The sequence below is a fragment of the Berghia stephanieae genome, chromosome 1 (genome assembly GCF_034508935.2).
Source record: "Berghia stephanieae isolate SIO BIC M18660-M18661 chromosome 1, UCSD_Bste_1.3, whole genome shotgun sequence".
NCBI classification, from domain to species: Eukaryota; Metazoa; Mollusca; class Gastropoda; order Nudibranchia; family Aeolidiidae; genus Berghia; species Berghia stephanieae.
The window spans coordinates 17161284-17184966 of NC_088360.1; the positions used below are offsets into that span (position 1 = coordinate 17161284).

Sequence of the window (23683 nt, forward strand, 5' to 3'; positions counted from 1 at the left end):
AATAAATAATAATATTTTATTTTTACCGTCATTTATTTCTATAATATAGTGACATTATCAATGTTTTGAAACATGTTAACATAACATAACATGTGGTATAGGGCAAAATAGGATAAGATCCTTTGAATGCCCTTAATATTAATTAGTAATGCCATAAATCTATTGATTAAATATTACAATAACGATACACGTGGTAAAGATAGTATTTCAACTTAAATGTACTCATGTGGTGTACAAACATATATCTTTAACCGTGACATGCAAAGCGCACACACAACCACACACACACACACACACACACACACACACACATACACACGCGTATAGAAGATAACCATAATAATATAATAATGCATAATATATACATACAAGATTGAAAGCCATGTCAACAGCAGAGCAAACAAGTATTATTCGTCATATATAAATCTCCCATCATATAATTCCCTGTCTACTAACACCTTGAAATAATCCATAGATTTTGCATTCTTTGTTTCAAATTTCAAACTGTTCCATTTCTGAACAATACGAATACCGAACCAGTTTTGTCTTATGTTTGTTTTGCATCTAGAGACAAAAATCTTAAACTTGTCCCCTCTAGTAAAAGTAATATTAGAATATGAAAAAAAATCAGACAAGTCTATCCTATCCAGACCATGTACCAATCTATAAACCTGAATTAAATCCCCACGAATTCTTCTATATTTCAAACTGGGTAAGTCAAGAAATTCTAACCTTTCCTTATAAGATAAATACTGTATTGTATACATTTTTTTGGTAGCTCTCCTCTGTACACTTTCAATACTAATAGATTGTCTTTTATATAATGGGCTCCAGATGCAATTTCCGTATTCTAGAATTGGTCGAACGAGCGATTTATACAAATATAAAAATGTGGTTTTATCAAGACTTATAAAGGTTCTATATATTATTCCCATCATTTTGTTTGCACGGCTTACACAATTATCAATATGTAAATCAAAATTCAAATGTGAATCAAAAGTAACTCCCACATCCTTTTCATAAGGCACAACGGAAAGTAGATTTGACATAGAAGTATCGGTAAAATAATTATGACATGGATTATTTTTTCCTATATGTAATACTTTACATTTCGAAACATTAGAATCCAAATGCCATGTTGTAGACCATTTGAAAAGTGAAAATATATCATTTTGTAGAATGTTATGATGTTCAGTTGTACTATAGATCTTTGTATCGTCTGCAAACAGTTTGCAGGCTGAATTTATGCCACATGGTAAATCATTTATATATAAAAGAAATAAAAGTGGTCCCAATACGCTTCCTTGTTTCTGACATAAAATATAATCTAACATCAAAATTCCATTTGCTATAATAAAGATAATATCTTATTATGTCCTTTAAAAATGTTCATTGTTGACATCATTTTTACAGAACATTTGAATCATTTAACCATCGTACTCTGGAAAATTTCGTATTCAAAAATATGGCCAGAAAACTCGTCCTTCAAATATCCGTCGAGTAAAAATGACCCTCATCTTGACCAAAAACTCTCAAATCTGGGACTTGCGAAGTCCCAAGTTTTGAGACTTTTGCCAAGATGAGGGTCATTTTAATCGATCGATATTTGAAGGACGAGTTTTCTGGCCAAAAATGTAAAATACGTGTTTTTTCTGAGTACGGTCGTGGGTGAGTTTGCCATGACACTTAACTCACTCAATCCTAGAGATTTTTGCTTCTTTCCAAAATTGGAGAAAAAAAGTGTATCAAACATGAGCATGTGTATAGATATTCTTATTTAACTTAAAACTAAAAACATTAAGTTTGATACTACACCTATAATTTGTCTAAGAAAAATGTAATAAATAGACATGGGGTAAAAGTAACCCAGGTAAACTACGGATATAGTCGTTTTGAGGGTTGAGTGAGTTAATATATGGCCTTCATAATTCTTGTCCCACCTGGATTAATAACTCCGTTTACTGTATCTTATCCTTCGTTACAATCATTCTCTCTATTTTATACTCCCTGTGTGAGATGATTCGAGAATAAAATAATGTTTTACAATTATTCTCTCTATTTTACACTCCCTGTGTGAGATAATTCGAGAATAAAATAATGGTTTACAATTATTCTCTCTATTTTACACTCCCTGTGTGAGATGATTCGAGATAAAATAATGTTTTACAATTATTCTCTCTATTTTATACTCCCTGGGTGAGATGATTCGAGAATAAAATAATGTTTTACAATTATTCTCTCTATTTTATACTCCCTGGGTGAGATGATTCGAGAAAAAAAATAATGTTAAAAACTTATTTTCATTTCGCTAAATAATCAGCAATTAGTCAAATCAAACAATTTTAACTTTTCAAGCTGAAAATGATTACTGGTTATAAAGTGTTAACATCATTTTCATCTTTAAACCAACAATTCACGGTATCATCATTTGTCACAATAAATATTAAATACAAGGCAGCTATGTGTAATCAACAATTTGTATAACTGAAAATGTTTACTGAATGACACTGTAAGACAATAGTCAACTAAAATAGAATAAATATAAATAAACATATAAGATATGCATATGATATAATATGCAAGAATGATAAAGTCAAGAATATGAATGTACTGACAAAATGCACCGAATTATCATATACTGTATCAACGTCGAAGACAAATAATACTTAATTAAGATCAAGTATGTACAGTTCAGCACACTTATAACGACCCTGCATAAAACGAATTGATGGAAAATCTTTATCATGGCCCTCTTTGCCAGTTGCTATTTCTTCTGAAACAAAACGATACCTCAGTCGGTTGTGTGACCGCTCACTGTTTCTCTCTACTCCCGGCAAGGCGGAGGGTGTCGTGTCAATTGGATTCCTGAGTTTGGCATTGACCCCGTGACTTTTTATTCTCTGATTTCATCTAGTACTTCTCCATACCCTACTTTTCTCATCATACACTGAACTAAAACGTATTAAAATTTAGGCCAGAAAACTCGTCCTTCAAATATCCGTGGATTAAAATGACTCATTCTGACAATAACTCACAAACCTAGAACTTCACTTCACATGCAAAGGGACCGAGATTGATCCCGGGTAAACTCGGGATTTCTTTTCTGTTCTCCCTGTCCATTCAGCATGATTGGGTAGCTGGATCTGTTAGATCTGGGAGGAAAGTACTTTTTTGGGATAGACTGGCGTCCTATTCAAAAGGTAGACATCGATTGCCATTGTTCGTTTCACGCTATTTAACCCCAACTGGTTCTGAAGGACTACTTTTTCCAGTAAATACAGAGAACACATATTGTAAAAAACAAAAACAAAAACAAAACAAAACCCAAACAATCACCATTTGTGAGTTTAGATGATAATTTGAGATTTGATAAGGTTTATTATCTTGTTAAACATGATTTGAAGTAGGTACACTATTTTATGACGAATGAGAGGTAAGAACACACACTTGGATTGATATTGATACACCTGAAATAAATATTATAGATTATATAGATAGCAAAACTGCAATGATGTCCATTCCTCTGATTATCGGAATTTTCGCCTTCACAACAGACACGTCACAAGTCCACAAACCATGGTGTGTAGGTCTCAGGATCAGCAACTGGGAACTGGGGATAAACATAAATAAACGATAGAGAGATTTTGATGTTAATCAATTGTTTGTTGTCGTTTTTTGACATTGAGAGAAGTGATCATTTTTCACCATGCTCTTTGATACGAGAGACGGTTAAGGTTAACCACAATATATGCTTGCGTATTGGTTACAACAGTAGGGCACAAAATAGTGAGATGTCAAAATACTGGTTCCAATCTCCTTGAAAGTGTGAAACCAGTCATCTGGAGGACTGGATACATACCTTGTGCAACTGATCTTCTGGTTTCGGAATATATATTATAAATATATATTATAAAAACAAATACCATGGAATAATAGTGCTCAACTTTTTGATAAAAGGAGCTATTAATAAAATATTTCAAGTATAATTACCATCAACTTCTACAAAATAGAAGAGAGCGAATGCTCGAATACATACATAATACATATATGTATATATGTATATATATATATATATATATATATATATATATATATATATATATATATATATATATGTATATATATATATATAAACACGAAAACCAAACAACATTTTCTTACTCGTTTAGTGAACTCATCGGAGCAGGCCATACGGATTGCAGCTGGTACTGCTGGGCTGTTCAATGGAAACACGACTCCTTCTCCCGCATCTCGTCTGGCTGCCTTGATGGCATCCTTGATGGCAAAGAACACGGAGGCAGCCAATAACAAAGGAGGCTCTCCGATGCCCTGGCGTAAGATAAAACATGAATTTGATCACACTGACATTGTGAATTCAAATGAGGACCTGAGAGCGAGAGCTGACGTGGAGTCTCTGGAGAGTCTCATTAAAAGGAGAAGATAGCAATGGTTGGGGCATGTCTGTCGCAGACCTGATAAAACACTGATAAGAAAGGCTCTGCGATGGACACCCCAAGGAAAGAGGAAGCGAGGCCGCCCCAAGGAGATTTGGAGACGTAGCGTAGAGAGGGACCTAAAACAGAGAGGTCTGTCACTCAAGATGGCCCCAAGAATAGCTGCTGACAGGACCAGGTGGAGATCCCTTGCATCGCCTCAAATGCCAGCAGACCCGGAGAGGATTGAGTGAAGTGAAGTGAGTGGCATTGTGGTGAGGGTCAAACGATGAATTTGCGTAGTCAGTGACCGGATGGGTGACAGTAATTGTAAAACATTCCAGTCCCAGTGTTGTTTAGATGGGTATGGCACTTTTCTCACAATATCACAAATTGACTCGGGTATATACTTACTATAGGCAGTGATGGATATATGTAGAGTTAGCAAAAAGAGCACGCCTAACAGGCGATGCGCTATTGGAAATGGGAAATATTATTGTTTTGTATGATCTGCTGGGGAAACACATAAATAAATCAGCATGGGAGACCGGTGGAAATGCGTTATAAATTCTAGTTCACATTTATTAAATTTATTTCACGTATTTCTTTATCTTCTCAAAATGAATTTGTGATGATTTTGATTACTATAAAAAGAACATTTTTATTATATAAATAATTTAAATATTTCTGCTGACATGAAACTAACAATTTAAAGATTGTTGTGATGGGTTATATTTATTAATGTTGGTTTGAGAGTATTTCCATTACAACAATGAGCCCATAACAGTTTGGGTTATCAGAACTGGAAATAAGCACCAGTATTTTGGACAGACACAATAATATAACCATACCTTTGAGGCAAAAACAGCGTTAGGATTGTCGCTGTCTTCAATAAGAGACACGTTAAATTCCAGGGGGATGTTACCAAAGGACGGGATCTTGTAGTTGCCTGGCCCCTGAGTCAAGTGGAACCCACTGGGCGTTACTTTCACTTCCTCCAGAGTAAGAAGACCATAGCCCTGTAAAATGGAGAAGTAAATTATATTTTGTTGATTTGGGTAATATTTACAGTAAAGAGTGGGCAGGTAGAGTACATGGCTATACTTTTAGGGGCAATGATGATATTAATGATAAAAATGACAACAAAAACAAAAATATGTCAATCATCATCATTAGCTTTATCATCATCGTCATCATCACCACCACCACCACCACCACCACCACCATCATCATCATCATCATCATCATCATCATCATCATCATCATCATCATCGTCATCATCATCATCATCACCACCGCTACCACCGCCTTTACCACTACCATTACCACCATGCACCACAACCACCACCACCACCACCACCACCACAATCATCATTATTATCATCATGATCGTTATCATCATCATCATCATCATCATTATCACCATTACTATTATTATCATCAACCTCATCATCATCGTCGTTATCGTCAATATAACCGGACCTATTAAATTAGTCACATTGTCATTGTATTGTATTTGATTGACCTCCTGACCTACCTGCATAAAAGCTCCTTCAATCTGTCCAACATCAATGGAAGGGTTGATACTTTTACCAGCATCCATTACAATGTCCGTTCTCAGAACCTTTCAGAAAAAGATTATTCATTCCCCTTAAAGTCATGTCTTAATCCCAGCTGTTGACGCGGAAGTAGCAACAAAACAATATTGTTTACTTTCTCCTCTGCCACCTCAAGTCTCAGCTATAGGGAATGAGATTAGCGGAAGAGTAGCGTCCCTTGATTGGAAGTCACGAGCGGAAAAGTTATTAGAGAGAGAACACGTCATGTTGGTCGTGCGGCATGAGACTTCACCGAAAGCGAGGACGAGAGAGACGCATGCGCAAAACCATTTTGACGTTCTCTCTGTAAGGTGACGTCCAATCAAGGGACGCTACCCTTCCGCTAATCTCATTCCCTATTGTAACAGCAACAAACTAATATTGTTTATTTTTTCCTACATTATAATATTACCTCAACTCTACTGTCTCTGATAAACTACATATCTAAAATTTTGATAAGAAAACTTGTCTTTCAAACATCGGTCTATTAAATTACTCTCATCTTTGCATCTCAAACCTTGGACTCACAATCCCAGTTCTGGGAGTTTTTGCCAAGATGAGTATTCTGGCCAAAATTATCAATACGGGTTTTTATTTTCAAAGGAAGGCAGAACTCAAGTTACAGCGACTAAATATTCTTCATTCCACTCTTCCATCTAATCCCTTTGTATGGAGTTTATTGGATTATTAAACTGACAAATTAACACATTGTTACGTCCATGATATACTTCCTTGACTCCTTGACTATTTATTGTGGAGGATAACATTTTGACAAACAATTTTCAATTATTCATGAGATCAGGCATTTGCTATGTATAACGCGCATGACTCATTTCTTAGATTATGAAAAAGTAAGAACCTTTGTTAATGGCAATATCAATCATGATTGTTACGATGACATTGTTTTGTGAAAGACAAAAGTCATTACGCTCAAGCATATTATTTGTGTACAATTTTCTCGTTAACGGGGGGGGGGGGGGGGGGGGGGGGGGGGGGGGTTAGGAAAAATTGTACGAATGCCGGAGACGTGATTTGTCACTGGTTTCTGCAGTTTAATCAGAAATTAATAGTAGCTTGCTATCCTGTAGGTAAGGCACTAGTACATCCGCCAGTTTTAATATACCCATATTGTAAACAATCACTTCCTAGTGGACAAAGGGTTCAGAAAAAAACAACAAACCTCCACCTCATCCGGAACTCCATCCAGAACTCCTTTAATGTACAATGGGTGCTCTGTCAATTGTGTAATGATGGAAATTTCCAGACTACTCCTATTTACAATGATAGAATAATGGAATTGAATACCTTGTGATCTCCGGTGAGGCAGTCAATCTGGACTTCTGAGCAAGCAGCGCCCATAGTGAAATAGGCGAATGGATTTCCCTTTTGGGTGTCAAAATTGTATCCGAGATTAGGGACGCTTGTAGAAGAGAGAAGTATGATATTTAATTATTATTTTTTCCATTTTCAACTCTTTCATCAGGAGTACAAAGTCAGCTTCGTGCCGTACAATCACGATTGAGATATAAATATTAATTAGTTAACTGTAGTGATCTGGAAAAAACCCAACCCTCTCCTTACCAGCCATTTTCAGGATTTTCTCCAAAACGTCACACCCAACTAACACAAAAATATATTTTTTACCGCTCAATCACAATAGCAGTAAGTTCTAACGATAAATAAATTCTTTAGCAAAACATGCTCTACAACTCACAGTGATGTACAAAACAAATTTGAATAAGAAAAATGTTGGTTGTATCGTAACGACTGTTACGATTTTCCTGTAGTTGGTAAGGAAAGGGTTAAAGATTTAGTAAGATTTGGCGGTCCTTCAAATATCGATCGATTTAAATGACTCTCATCTTGGCAAAAACTCTCAAATTTGGAATTTCTCAAAGTCTGGTATCTTTGTGGATTGAACTAGTTGCCCAAAGCGAATAAAATTCTAAATTGCCAATGCTTTGAAACAATTAAATAGATGCATAAACGTTAGGCCTACATATAACCACATATTAAGAAATGGAGTGGTCATGATTTGAGAGACACTTACAATAAAAGAGTGCTAGATGGCCCAGTGGATGAGGCATTGAACTTTAAGTCGGGTAGGGGAGGGGGGAGCAAATAGAGCCTCGATTTCAGCAACTCATTTTCCCTGAGCAGGAAATATCCCTAGCGCTTGGGTTACTTTGTTCTCTTCTCCATTAAACCACGAACGAAAAATGTGCCTTGATGATTGATGAAACGAATTTTATTTCATTTATTTCGTAGATGACCATTTAAAGACAGTTTGATACAATTTTGATTAAGAATCTAATTTATCACACCGTACTCTCCCTAAATCAATCAGAATCAGCTACCCAGTTATTGAGTAGACAAAAAAAAACGCATAGTTCAGTTCTTGTAGAAGGCTCTTTACTCACATTCTCTCACCGTACTCAGGTGTATAATGAGTACCTGGCCGTTAACAGCGTTGTCTTTGTCCGAAAAATTGTAATATCGCCTAACAGGCGTTATGTCCCGTCTTACATGTTAAATGTTGCTGTTGACCAGGGACACCCTGTAAAGCGCTTTGAGCACATTTAGTGGATATTGCGCTATACAGGGAATGAGATTGGCGGAAGAGTATCGTCCCTTGATTGGACGTCACCCATAGTCTGTGACGTCACCGGCGGAAACGTTATTAGAGAGAACGTCATGTTGGTTGTGCGCAAGGGGAGAGTTTGTGAGTTTGTTATTGGGGTTGGGGTGTGTGGATGGGGGGGGGGGGGGGGGGATGTTGCCCTTTCTAAAGGGATTATTGCTGGTGGTGTTGATGTGATGTGTAGGTGTAGATTTGGCATGGATGACATTCGTTTTGGTGTGTATGGGGAGTTGTGCGGTTCCTGTTCTGGTTGTTTACTCGGTGCATCTTTTTTTGTGTTGGTATTATTTGGAGTGTTGTCTTGTGGGTTTATGTTTGGTGTCTGTGGTTTAGTGGTGTGGCTTGTGGGTTGTGGTGTATTTGGTGTGTTTTTTTTTTGGTGTGTTGGAGTGTTTCTTTCCCCTTTTCACCACCTGGTTCCAAGGTTCTTGGTATTGTGCGTCCGGCAGGGGGTTGCCGGAAGGCGTGATAGTAATAGTAGGTGAAGATGGAATAGGAGGAGGGATAGTGGGGTCTCGTGCCGAAATCACTCCTGGTGCGTATCATGCTCTAGTGGGGCACAAGTAGAAGGGATGCCCCACATTGTAGCATGTGGAGCATGCCGGCACACGCCCAGGAAGGTGCACTTTCACATGGTGGAAAGCGCCACCCACCTCAAAAGATTTTAGATGGTGAGGTATTTCTACCCCATCTATCTTTTCCAGACGGAACGTGTAAGAGTCCAGTTCGTCCCGTCTGGGTTTGCCGACAACGATGGTGCGAAGGGGGCGAGAGCCCTGGTGAGGCCGCCTTCCTTGACGGAGGGAGCCACCCATTTCAATAAGCCCCGACACCAGGGATTTGTTTACATCCCTGATGTGGAGGTTTATTTTTAGGGTTGGGTGGAGGTGCTCTCATTCCCTATTTAGGCATCTTTCGTTTTTGAAAATACGGGTGTCTTTGTGAGACTCAATGAACTGATTTATGTACAAAATTACAACCTGAAAAGGGTCGCTTACCTGTAAAATGCAGTAGTTGAAAGTCCCACTCTTTCCAGAAAAGCAGCTTTCACCTATGAGATAAACAGGCATCTTCAAATCATTATTGTTCAGGATGAACATAGTAACATTTAATCCTCGTGTATCATCATCATCATCATCATCATCACAATCATCATCATCATCATCATCATCATCATCATCATCATCATCATCATCATCATCATCATCATCATCATCATCACAATCATCATCTTCATAATCATAATCATCATCATCATCATCATCATCATCATCATCATCATCATCATCATCATCATCATCATAATCACCACCACCACCACGACCACCACCACTACAACCATCATTATAATCCATATCATCATCATAAAATATTATTTTGTAATATCATCAACACAGAAAACACCTTATTTTTCATTAGTCTTACCCAGTCGCGCCATGTTCCATCAGGGTTTTGTTCTTGAAATGGGTCAAGGCGTTTTTTCAGCTCTTCGCAGGCAATCTGAAAAACAATAAGATGATACAAACTTATTTATTGAATTTTTCTATCTTTTCTAAGATGGAATTCCATATCTATTATTCCACATGTATGCAGGTTGACAAATTTGAGGTAGATTCTTGAATCATTGCTATATTTTAACCAGTTTATCGTTTGTGCGGCTATGTGGTCTAGCGGTATGACACTCGCTTTCGGATCGGAAGGTCCTGGGTTCGAGCCTCGGTCGGTGCATAGTTGAGTCCTTGGAAAAGGCTCTTTATTCACATTCTCTCACCATACTCAGGTGTAAAATGAGTACCTGACCGTTAACAGCGTTGTCTTTGTCGGAAAAAAAAATTGTAATATCGCCAAACAGGCGGCATGTCCCGTCCTACATGTTAAATGTTGCTGTTGACCAGCGACCCCTTGTAAATCACTTTGAGCACATAATTTAGTGGATATTGCGCTATATAAAGCTCAATTTTTTAATTTTAAAAAACCCAAATGCTTTAGCATTGCCTCGCAACTCAATCATTGCTATCTATACTCTAACCAGTTTACCGTCATAATATGTAAAGCCATCTTAAAAAATTTGGCCAGAAAACTTGTCATTCAAATATAGATCGATTTAAATGAGCCTCATCTTGGCGTGGGTCAGGGTTGAGAGTATTTGCCAAGACGAGAGTCATTTAAATCGATCGACAACTGGTTATCTGGTTACTGTCGGCTGTTCAATGGTATAATGCTTTAAAGTAAATAACTAATTATGTGAAATTGAATGTAAGCTTCAATTTGATTACCAAAACAGATCAAATGAACGTTTCGGGTTTCCCCTTTATCAACAGAACTGGATGAATGAAACACCACAGATGAATGAGATAATGTGATAGTGGCGTTAACTACGCATGGGTCATTCCAATTCGCATTTGACAATTATCTATATTTAAATCAATTTTTCTTTTTAAAGCGTATAGGTTTATATTATTGGTCAGGAAATATCGTATTCGAGAAAGCATTGCGCGCACCCTGTGCGCCTGTGCGGTCTTGTGGTGTGACACTCGCGTTTGGATCGGAAGGTCCAGAGTTCGAGTTCCGGCTAAGCCCTTAGAAAAGGCTCCTTACTCACACTCTCTCGCCGTATTCAAATGAAAAATGAGTATCTGGTTGTTGACAACGTTGTCTCTGTCGCAAAAATAATTGCAATATCGCCCAACAGGCGTCATGTATCGTCCTACATGCTAAGGGCTAGGAATCCCTTGCAAAGCGCTTTTGAGCACGTTTAGTGGATTTTGCGCTATATAAATGCTCAAGTTAAGTTACCTTGACAGCCATTCCGTACAAATCAGTACTGAGACTAGCTGCTGATGGAGATGTGTTGGGTACTGTGTTGGTGGAGGTCTCGCTGATGTGGATTAGGGACATTGGAACATCAAGGACTTCACTGGCAACCTGGGAAATAAACGCACCAATACTTACTTCATGAGATGAAGTGAGTAGGAAAGCGGCAGAAGACAATAGAGAATAACATTTTTCGCGGCGGTGATGGGGGTTTGAACCCTCGACCTTACTGGTACGACAACTCCGCCTGGCCGGGGAGAGCGCTCGTTGTCGTACCAGTAAGGTCCCTGGTTCAAATCCCCATCACCGCCGCGAAAATGTTTATTCTCTTTTGTCTTTTGGCACTTTCTTACTCACTTCATCTCTTATTATTATCAACATAAAGTGCCTGCTCCACTCACTTTTCTGAATTAAAAATACTTACTTCATGGTTTCCAAAACGTTTTGCAACATCTACCAACTTGTTCCCTAAAGATTATTTAAACGTTTTTTCTTTTTTAAACGTAGGTTGGTTTAGATTTTTTCTATCTAGATGGAGATATCAAAGGTTAAAATTAAAATTAAATTAAATTGAGCTTTTATATAGCGCAATATCCACTAAACGTGCTCAAAGCGCTTTACAAGGGGTCCCTGGTCAACAGCAACACATGTAGGACGAGACATGACGCCTTTTAGGCGATATTAGCATTTTTTTTCTGGACAGAGACTACGCTGTTAACGGCTGAGTACTCATTTTACACCTGAGTACAGTGAGAGAATGTGAGTAAAGAGCCTTTTCCAAGGACTCAACTATGCGCCGAGGGATCTTCCGATCCGAAAGCGAGTGTCATACCACAAGACTACATAGCCGCAATGGTTTCGTATTGTATACATATTTGAAAAACATCTTTTCATCTAAAAGTAATAAATGATAATGTATATATCAGCTTAAAAAAAAAAGAACACATCAAACTTGGAACGGTCGGGCTCAAACACATTCTTCAACCAACGGGCAACAAATAATTCCAATTAATACACGAATGCACAATCTAAAAACCCAGATAGACGGCAGAGAAAAAGAAAAAGGAACAAGACAAGTGATATGACAGAAAGGACGTGTTTTGTTACAAAAAACAGCCTTCCGAGCACTAAATAAATATGCATCGGTGTTTTCAATAGACTACAGACAAAAGGTTTAAAGTTTTGCAAGAAATTTACACACTTCACCGCTTTGAAAATAAAACAAAGATCGGAACAAATAAAGCAAAACAAATACAATAAAAATCAAAAATAATAATAACAAAACAAAGGAAAGAGAAAAAAAAAACCCGATAGAAAACAGATCTAATATAAGCTTAAATTGCAAAAGGATAAAATAACAATTTCTGTTTATTTTCCCATGATGACGGTACATTCCACTGTTGTATTTTTCGTGAAGTCTGGTCATCTATTGTTCTCTTGTTATTGCTTATTATACATTTAAATTTCCTAAAACCCTTTTATCATTGTATCCACCGACAACAAATAGGGCAGAGAACTCGTGGCGTCACATCTTATACTCTTTCGGTTCCAAAATCATTGGAAGTGTGTGTGTAACGGGTACTCCGGAAGACTAATAATGAATAGTTTTCATACTGAATCATAACGTTGGATAACTATTTTGGTAGCTGGACGTATATCCTGATTCTTAGGATTACAAGGTGTAAAAGAGCGAGGATGGATAATATTTATTGACGACAAGCGTGTCCTTAGATTAGAAAATAAAATGCCATCACTCTGAAGCCAGAAGATTACACACGGTATGTATTCAAGTCCTCCGAAGAGTGGTTTTACACTTCAAATGACACTGGAACCAGCTTTTTTCACATCGCACTTTGTTTCTATGCGGCTATTTGGTCTTGTGGTATGACACTCGCTTTCGGAAAGGAAGGTCCTGGATTCGAGCCTCGCTATAAGCATAGTTGAGTCCTTGGAAAAGGCTCTTTATTCACATTCTTTCACCGCACCAAGGTATAAAATGAGTACCTGGCCGTTAACAGTGTTGTCTCTGTCGGGGAAAAAAATGTAATATCGCATAAAAGGCGTCATGTCTCGTTCTACATGTTGCGCGTTGCTGTTGGACTGGGACCCTTTGTAAAGCGCTTTGAGCACGTTAAGTGGATATTGCGCTATATAAAACCTCAAGGTTTCCCCTTATTCTTAAAATCATTATAAATCAAAGCTATAATCTTTTTATGTTTTAGAATAATGATGCTGAAGCTTGCTAAACATATAATATTGGAACGGTTCCATTTGAAATCATTTATTTAAACAATGTGTATACAAGCATCTCGGACATATATAAAGAATATTATTATACATTAGCCAAATTTACTACCTGTGCAATTTTAACATGCAATCCTTGTCCCATCTCAGTACCACCGTGGGCAATTAATATCGAACCTTCGTGGTAGATGTGAACAAGAGCTCCAGCCTGACAATAGAAAGAGGAAAATAAACTTTATTTTTCTGAAAACCACTTCACTCAGGCTGTTCATAAAACTATTACGTTTTATATCAAGATGATCCTGACCCTGGATTTGTCATGAACAAATTTTAACCTCAAACTTCTTGCTTTTCTGCATATTATATCGATATAGAAGTTTACAGTAGTAGCATGTAATGCAGCGTTCGCCCAAGTGCGATTCGTCATAATATTGTAATACCCAATTAAGTCGAATTTCTGGTGCGTTAAGTTCTCGAAAATGTGAGGACAATTCAGTATGGAAAAAACATGGGCTATAACCCGAAACTTTCAAGAAAATATAGAAAAAATATTTTTAATATGCAGTTAAAACTGCCTTGATGAGAATTGAGAGGGTTACAACCTTCACTTTCAACGTTTGGAGGGAGACTGATGTGGTATGACTACTCTCCGACTGTAGACTGGTTCAGAGAATTTTGACAAATGGTTGGTTCTCAAAATTTCGACAATTGGTTGGTTCCAAAACATTCAACTAGAAAATCAAGTAGTGTTGTTTCCAGAAATTTCGACTTAATTGGGTATTACAATATTATGACGAATCGCACCAGGGCGAAAGCTGCCATTCATGCTACTACTGTAAACTTCTTCTCTACATGTTTTTCTTCCGTTGTCCTGTTATCCCACTGCATCGTTTTATTCAATCGTCCATCATCTATTAAACATCGTCTTCATCTTTATCAACAACAACGTTCTCGTTTTTCACTTCATCTGTGTGTATGGCAGCGTTCGCCCTGGTGCGATACATAATATTGTAATACCCAAATTACCATCTACCCTGGATTTGTCAAGAACAAAATTTAACCTCAAACTTCTTGCATTTCTGCATATTATATCGATATGCCTTCAACTTTCGAGAATAAATTGACTTCGTGGGCTTAAGATCTGTTGAGTAAAAGTAATTATCGTCTAAATCTAAGAGTATGTTGAGTAAGGTTTTTCCTATCATAAAATATTTGTACAGTGGACGGGAGAAAAGCCATTTATAATTTCAAAGTGGACATAACGAAATTTGCCATCTAGTCCAAAATATTTATCAGTTTCTTTTTCTTCTTCTTCTTCTTCTTCTTCTTCTTCTTCTTCTTCTTCTTCTTCTTCTTCTTCTTCTTCTTCTTCTTCTTCTTCTTCTTTTCCTTCTTCTTCTTCTTCTTCTTCTTCTTCTTCTTCTTCTTCTTCTTCTTCTTCTTCTTCTTCTTCTTCTTCTTCTTCTTCTTCTTCTTCTTCCAGCTTATCTCGCATTTTTCAGGGTTGCCATATGAAAGTAGTGCCGCGCTGAGGACCGGACCGAGGACCGGTCCCACGGTCTTTTAGCTGTGAACCGTGGTCCAGTCCCAAAGAGGAAGACCGCCGGCGGTCCTCACTTCTTATCACCTTTCAACGGTCTCGCGCCATACTACTTCCCCAGCGATTCGTTGCCTCGGTCCTTTGCCTATCTTCCACCAATCACCACCCATCCCACTTAATTAATCGCACCCACCCCCCTTTGCCATACACTAAACGACACAGACGACCATAGAGGCAGACGACCACCTCCCTCCACTCGCAAAACGCCCTTTCGTGTGTGAGATGGGGGGAACAGGAGGCGCACGCCTTGGACGATTCCATTATACGGGGTAAATTTCAAAATTTACTACACCATAATGATCGCAATGACAATGATCTATGATGAAGGCATGGCCCCTCTTCTCTAATGGGTTATTGTTTGAAATGTATGTGACTACTAAAGATGTGTGTGTGTGTGTGTGTGTGTGTGTGTGTGTGTCGAACCTAGCAAGTTGCAAGTCTGATTTTTTGTTTTCTTTTGTCCATCTCTTGTCGCCACTCCTTTCTATCGCATTGTTGTCATTTAAAATAATACAATAATATTAAAATTTCGTTTGGTGTTTTAACTAATCAAGTAATATGAGTTTCATTAGTTTCTTCCGTCCAAAAAAAAACAGTTATAACGTCTGTATTTTTAAAAGGTCCAATAGAATATTTGGGGACCCCGATAGCTCAGTTGATAGAGCACTCTCTTCATACGTAAAGGGCCAGAGATCGATCCCGGGTGCAGTCGATTTTTTTCTGAATCCCTGTCTACTCAGCAATGAATGGGTAGCTGAGTTTGTTAGATCTGGCGAAAAGTCACCATCGACTAGTGCCGCGCTGAGGACCGGACCGAGGACCGGTCCCACGGTCTTTTAGCTGTGAACCGTGGTCCAGTCCCAAAGAGGAAGACCGCCGGCGGTCCTCACTTCTTATCACCTTTCAACGGTCTCGCGCCATACTACTTCCCAGCGATTCGTTGCCTCGGTCCTTTGCCTATCTTCCACCAATCACCACCCATCCCACTTAATTAATCGCACCCACCCCCTTTGCCATACACTAAACGACACAGACAACCATAGAGGCAGACGACCACCTCCTCCACTCCGCAAAACGCCCTTTCGTGTGTGAGATGGGGGGAACAGGAGGCGCACGCCTTGGACGATTCCATTATACGGGGTAAATTTCAAAATTTACTACACCATAATGATCGCAATGACAATGATCTATGATGAAGGCATGGCCCCTCTTCTCTAATGGGTTATTGTTTGAAATGTATGTGACTACTAAAGATGTGTGTGTGTGTGTGTGTGTGTGTGTGTGTGTGTGTCGAACCTAGCAAGTTGCAAGTCTGATTTTTTGTTTTCTTTTGTCCATCTCTTGTCGCCACTCCTTTCTATCGCATTGTTGTCATTTAAAATAATACAATAATATTAAAATTTCGTTTGGTGTTTTAACTAATCAAGTAATATGAGTTTCATTAGTTTCTTCCGTCCAAAAAAAACAGTTATAACGTCTGTATTTTTAAAAGGTCCAATAGAATATTTGGGGACCCCGATAGCTCAGTTGATAGAGCACTCTCTTCATACGCAAAGGGCCAGAGATCGATCCCGGGTGCAGTCGATTTTTTTCTGAATCCCTGTCTACTCAGCAATGAATGGGTAGCTGAGTTTGTTAGATCTGGCGAAAAGTCACCATCGACCCCTCTTATCACCTCATCCACCCCCTCTTATTATAACTTCACGTCTCTCTCTTACTCTTCAATGCTCGCTGCCCTCTAATGTGTGTGTGTGGGGGGGGGGGGGGAGGGGGGGGGTAGGAGTTGCGTGTGTGTATCAACGCCACGAACAACTCGATCAACGCCTTGGGCGATGCCATTATCTCCGTTAATGGGGATAAATTTCAAATTTTATTAAATTATCGAAGTAACAATGAAGTACGGTGAGCAAATAAAGAAGGCATCACCCCTCTTCTCTAATTAGGTTACAATTTGAAATGAGTGTGACTACTCCGTGTGTTTTACTCCTGTAGACCACGGTTTTCATCGTGTAGCGGTCTTTAACGGTTCAAGAATGAACGGACCGGTCTAGAGACCGGTCCTTGCGGTCTTCATTTCCCAAGGACCGTAGGACCGTGGTCCTTAAGCTTGCCAAGGACCGCCCCGCACTATATGAAAGCCACATCTCCATGCATCTCGCGGTTCATTGCATCATCTTCCTCTAGGTCTAGTTATTTCATATAGTCTTTTACCCCATCCATCTAGTCTTCGGGAGTCTGTTCTTTACTATTTTAATCATCTGTATTTAATAGTGTTTGAATAAGAAACAATTCGTAGATCTTATTCTTATCTAATTCTCTGTTTACAATCAACACTTTTCTCAGTAAAAACTAGGGCGTTCTATATTTTAAAACAAGCTGTTGGTAAAATTACCTGGTTCATGGATTTCTGGATAAAGGAAATCCCAAACTGTATAGGAGTTAAAGCGATCCCCTTCTTCAGCCACCGGTTTTGTCTAAGATATTAATGATGATAATGATGATGATAATTATAATGATAATAATAATAATAATAATAATAATAATAATAATAATAATAATAATAATAATAATAATAACAATAATAATAATAATAATAATAATAATAATAATAATAATAATAATAATAATAATAATAATAATAATTATTATTATTATTATCATAATAATTTTTCAAAATATCACAGTGTCAGAGAGCAAAACTAGGGATCCAATGGGGAACAAACGTGTGATGTCAAAATACTGGTTCCAATCTTCTTGAAAGTGTGAAACCAATTCTCCAACGGATTGAATACATACCTTGTGTAACCGATGCCATCTTATTTTACAATAGAGATCATCCGTGCCCTTGATTATAAGAATATGTACCGATTCATCCTGTCACTAAAATAGTTATGGCACCTTATGATTAAATATGTAACCTTTCATTGTTAGTCCTGACGACTGCTTACACATGTCCAAGGAGTTTTGAATCGGAGGAGCGGAAGGTGTGACGTCACGACTTCTGCTTTTCATTGATTTGACACCCTTGGAATGGCGGAGAGAGAGAGAGAGAGAGAGAGGAGAGAGAGAGGAGAGAGAGAGAGGGAGAGAGAGAGAGGAGAGAGAGAGAGGAGAGAGAGAGAGGAGAGATAGAGAAGATAGAGAGAGAGGAGAGATAGAGAGGAGAGAGAGAGGAGAGAGAGAGAGGAGAGAGAGAGAGGAGAAAGAGAGAGAGAGAGAGAGAGAGAGAGTCATTGAGCTATCCAGTCACACTATAGCAGTCGATCTCTCACCTCTCTCTCTCTCTCTTTCTCTCGCTCTCCCTCTCATTCTCTCTCTCCTCTCTATTTTTCTCTCTCTTCTCTTGCTCTATCTCTTTCTTTCTCTCCTCTCTCTTTCCCTCTCTCTCTCTCATCTCTCCTTTTCTCTCTCCTTTATTGCTTTATCTTTCTCTCTCATCTCTCTCCTCTCTCTTTCTTTCTTTCTCTCTCTCCTCTCTCTCTTTCTTTCTCTCCTCTCTCTCCTTCTCTCTCTCTCTCATCTCTCCTTTTCTCTCTCCTTTATTGCTCTATCTTTCTCTATCATATCTCTCCTCTCTCTCTCTCCTCTCTCTATCTTTCTTTCTCTCCTCTCTCTCTCTCTCTCACACTCTTACTCCTTACCTCTCGCTCTCCGTCAACAAGACGCAGGGTATCGTATCATCTGGATCCCGAGATTGACTCCCTGACGACGTGATATTTGTGACCCTTCGCCTCAAAACGGTATTAAGTCGGGATGGTTAAGATGTTGAAAATTGAATTTATAGCCAGAAATATCAGACTTATGTTGAGTTGTATGTTTTATTGTGGAGAATGGATACCATATTTTAGGGTGAAATACCATTAATATAAATTTTTGACCAGTTTAACATTAAATTCGGCTTTTAAGCATATGCTTCGTTGCGGCATAATACTGTTTTGAGACGATGGGTTACATTTATATGCTCTGTTCTTTTCTGGCACTGCTCTTACCTCGCTCCACATATTATTTCTGAATGAATTATAATGCGTGTAGTTTATGAGATACAACAAGCCCCATACCTTACACTTTATGAATATTTCAGAGACTCAAACTTACTTGTTATACGCATCCACTTCCAGCTTTCTCTGTACAAAATCGCTTCTCTTGATACACGTATCCCAACAATGTTTGATCATGGAACTCTGATTTGCCAGTTGTAGACGACTTTTATCCTCTGGTCTGTAAAAGTTCATTTCTTGCACCTATGTTTGAAATTTTGACAAATACAAAATTTTCACTATCTAGATATTTTAAAATATAAATGAAATTGAGCTTTTATTTAGCGCAATATCCACTAGATGTGCTCAAAGCGCTTTACAAGGGGTCCCTGGTCAACAACAACATTTAACATGGAGGACGGGACAAAACGCCTATTAGGCGATATTACAATTTTTCGGACAAAGACAACGCTGTTAACGGCCAGGTACTCATTTTACACCTGAGTACGGTGAGAGAATGTAAGTAAAGAGTCTTTTCCAAGGACTCAACTATGCGCCGAGCGCGAGGCTCGAACCCAGGACCTTCCGATCCGAAAGCGAGTGTCATACCACTAGACCACTGGCGGTTCTAGCCTATTTATAGTGGTCGGGCAAAGATGATTCGGTCATATATATATATATATATATATATATATATATATATATATATATATACGCAAATAACTAATGTAATTAACGACATTTAAAAATAAATTATAGTTCATGTTTATGTACCAACCTATTTATAGATTAAATCCATTCGTCGAGTCTTTGATGATGCAAAATGATTGATGATCATGTCGTTAAGTTCAATTTTGGACAACCATTGTTTATGCACGGACATCACAGTGAGCGCATTCAAGCGCTCTTGTCCCATGGTATTCCGCACACATGTTTTGATCCGCTTTAAAGTACTAAATAGCCGTTCACTTTCTGTGGTGGAGACTGGTGTTGTTAACGTAATATTTAACAACGTTGACACCATTGGCAGATCATCCTCGAGGTCTAGTTCAATTATTTCCTTTAAAAGCTGTTGCGAGCTTTCTAGCAGTTGAAATATATTGTTGGAATACACGGTTTCAAGTTCGTTTTCTAATCTCTTTTTGTCTAAAAACGGGTAATACTGGCAGACAAGTTTTATTTTCTCTAAAGGTTTTGATTCCACGTAAGTCAAAAATTTCATAGGGTTCACAAGTGAAAATAAGGATATTTGTTCATATTGAGAAAATCTTTCCTCTATTTGAGTAACTACAATATCACAAGCCTCTTTTGCATGAGCGGTTAAATTGCTTTGAGGTCTTCTTTTTGACTGAGTATCGGTTGAGCAAACAATTTCATTAAAGAGACTGTCAACATCTGATCTTATTTTTGAAATATTAGATTTGAAATCTTCAACGCTCTGAATTATATCTGGTCCGGTTATTGTTCTGTTTTGCAGGTATGCAAATAAAATGTTAGCATGGCTAAAAATCCTATTAAAGAGGGTCAAATAAAAATTGAATTCCTCAGTATTCAGGATTCGTTCGAGTCCAACAGCTTCGCGCACCGATATAGCGTCCCAACCGTCTTCAGTCTGAATTTTCCTAAAACATTCAAGTAACTCTTCTTTTAAATCTTGAACACTAGAAAGGCACCTGCTCTGAAAATTCCATCTAGTTTGTGCTGGTCTGGGAAGCCGACTAGAAGTGATTGATCTTAAAAGATCGGCGCGTTTTGGGGAAATTGAAAAGAATGCTGAAAAGCCATCCAATTGGGCAAAAAATATTCTAATCGCTTGAACTGCTGAGCACGCTTGTCTCAATATTAGATTTAATTGATGCGCGTAGCAATGAACGAAATGTGCGTATGGAAACCAATGTTTCATCCGAACGTGCACTCCTGTATTTTTACCACTCATCACATTCGCGCCATCATACGATTGAGCAATCAGTTTGTGTTTTAAATCAAATTGATCTAATTGTGACTTAATGACAATAGAGAGACCCTCTGCTGACCTATCTGTAACAGGAACAAAATTTAAAAATCGCTCATATATTTCGCCATCTTTGCAATATCTTAAAATAATTACAAATTGAGACTGATTGGAAACGTCAGTTGTTTCATCTGCCTGAACAGCAACAAATCGGGCATTTTCTAAATCTTTCTTTAAATCCTCATTGTAGACGTAGAGTACAGAGTTTAAAAGCTCATTTTGAATTATTTTTGATGTGTATTTGTTAACTGTCGCTTGGGATAGATGTTGTGAGAGAATGTTATCTGAACTTGCAAGCAGATGAATAGTGTCAATGAAAATACCTTTGTTCAAAGAACTTTGGCTCTCATCGTGGCCTCTAAGAGGGAGTTCGTGAATCGCGCAATGCTTAAGGCAATCAATGATTTTGGACAATATGTATCGATTTTTCTTCACATCTTCATTGTGTTTTTGGATAGAAAGACTATAGCTTTCACTAATCTGCCGACCGATGTCTGTACTTCCTAAAAATTTGAATTTCACAGCATTGGATATATGTGTTGCACAGGTATTATGTTTTGATAAGCTTTCAGACAAGTGTTTCAAATCATCAAATCCTGTTGTTGACCAGCAAGATTTTCCTTTAAAGAGAACACAGTAAAAACAAAACAATTTCTTTTTTGCAACGCTTACAGTAAGCCATTTAAATTTTTCAAACCAAGATGTTTTAAACTTTCTTTTATCTTTAACAATGATCAAATCACGAGGCTGGTGTGGTCCAAGACGTTTTATCTCCAACTTTTCATTGAATGAAAAAGTAGACGAATTCCGAAGAAAGATGTTGTCAATTTCATTCATAATTCCCCTTAAATATTTCAACCACAAATAATCACATTCACAATGAAATGGCAATACCCGTAGCTTTTAATTATTCCAAAAGCAATCAAAAATGAATCACGAAAGAGGATACAACTAAAAATAAAGTGACAAGACATAATACAACACCTTGACAATACAAGTCCATTTTGTTCACTCGAGAAATTAAAGAGATATTTTAACCCCTCAACGGCGTGATTAATATTCTGTTACATTACTGGTTTTCAGTAGTAGTAACTTTAAAGTTTTAATCGAGACGCACAAACAGCGATATGACTCGAGTTTCATTCAGAGCTCAAATTGCATCATTTTTGGTGAAAACGATAAAACGTAACATGACGTCAAGTTTGAGTAAATTCGAACTCAATGGTTGATAGGTTAAAGTGGGGAAATTTAATCGCTTGGTGTTGTGTAGGGGACACCGTAAGAAACACAACTGAGATACTACTGCAGTAATTAAAATGCCAAACATCAAACATTTAAAACAAAGGCAGTTGAGTATCTATGTTTTGGTTATGATAAAAGACGATAATAGCTACCTTCGCCCGGCGGTTTTGGGAGGTTAGAGATGTCAAGGTGACGAGGAATAGTGCTTGTAAAATAAATGATCTTTTTAGTGATAATTGTTATCATTTCTCTTCTCAAACTTAACTTGCAAAAACAACTTGTAAATCAAAGGAGTGGTTGTGATGGTGTTGGTGGTAGATATGGTGGGGGTTAGAATTATTGTATCGGTGGTGGTAGTGGTTGGAATAGTGGTAGAGGTGGTGGTGGTGGTGGAGTAGGAGGAGGAGGAGGAGGAGGAGGAGGAGGCGGTGAGGGAGGATGTAATTATGGTAGTGGTTTTGGTGGTGCTGTTGGTTAGAATGATAGTTGTGGAGACGATGACGGAAATTATATGATGATGTTGATATTGTTTTTATTGCGATTCTAGTACTTGTAGTTAATGTTGTTGTTATTCTCAATGATGATGATGATGATGATGATGATGATGATGATGATGATCATGATGATAATGATAATAATAATAATAATAATAATAAATGTACATTTTTGAAGCGCTTGTGCCGAAGCTTCGAAGCGCTTCACATTGACCATCATTAAAAAAAATAAATTACATACTGCAGTTTCGGACATACGAACAAAAGTTCACACGCATCCAATTACACACACACACTCACAACACACACACACACACACACACATATATATATATATATATATATATATATATATATATAGACGCATAATGATGATGATGATGATAATGATAATAATACATGACATTTATAAGGCGCATTTTCATCATTGGGTGATGGTGACAACGACGATGTCGTCGACAATGATGATTACCATACGATATTACAATAAAGACAAAATAATGTCACCAATCTCTCCTCATGCATGCATTCGTTAGACTATCACACAAACGACACTACACTGTTATCCTTGCTCCTTCCCCAACCAACCCCTTGCTTCCCGCCTCTTCATCGCGAACTATCTTATGTAG

The 23683-nt window shown here is 37.9% G+C and overlaps 1 protein-coding gene across 1 annotated transcript in view; it reads right to left on the minus strand.

The window, feature by feature from the left end:
* LOC144969256 (xanthine dehydrogenase/oxidase-like) overlaps positions 1-23683 on the minus strand; it is a 65158-nt gene continuing 41475 nt past the window's right edge. Inside the window, exons 25-36 of the mRNA XM_078908371.1 lie at positions 19426-19571; positions 17723-17804; positions 13843-13938; positions 11469-11597; positions 10098-10172; positions 9671-9723; positions 7337-7451; positions 5971-6057; positions 5285-5452; positions 4162-4329; positions 2984-3610; positions 1-1477 (exon numbers count right to left, since the gene is read on the minus strand). Of these exons, the coding sequence (XP_078764497.1) occupies positions 3560-3610; positions 4162-4329; positions 5285-5452; positions 5971-6057; positions 7337-7451; positions 9671-9723; positions 10098-10172; positions 11469-11597; positions 13843-13938; positions 17723-17804; positions 19426-19571 (1170 nt within the window). The 3' untranslated portion in view covers positions 1-1477; positions 2984-3559. The remainder of the gene's footprint in view (positions 1478-2983; positions 3611-4161; positions 4330-5284; positions 5453-5970; positions 6058-7336; positions 7452-9670; positions 9724-10097; positions 10173-11468; positions 11598-13842; positions 13939-17722; positions 17805-19425; positions 19572-23683) is intronic.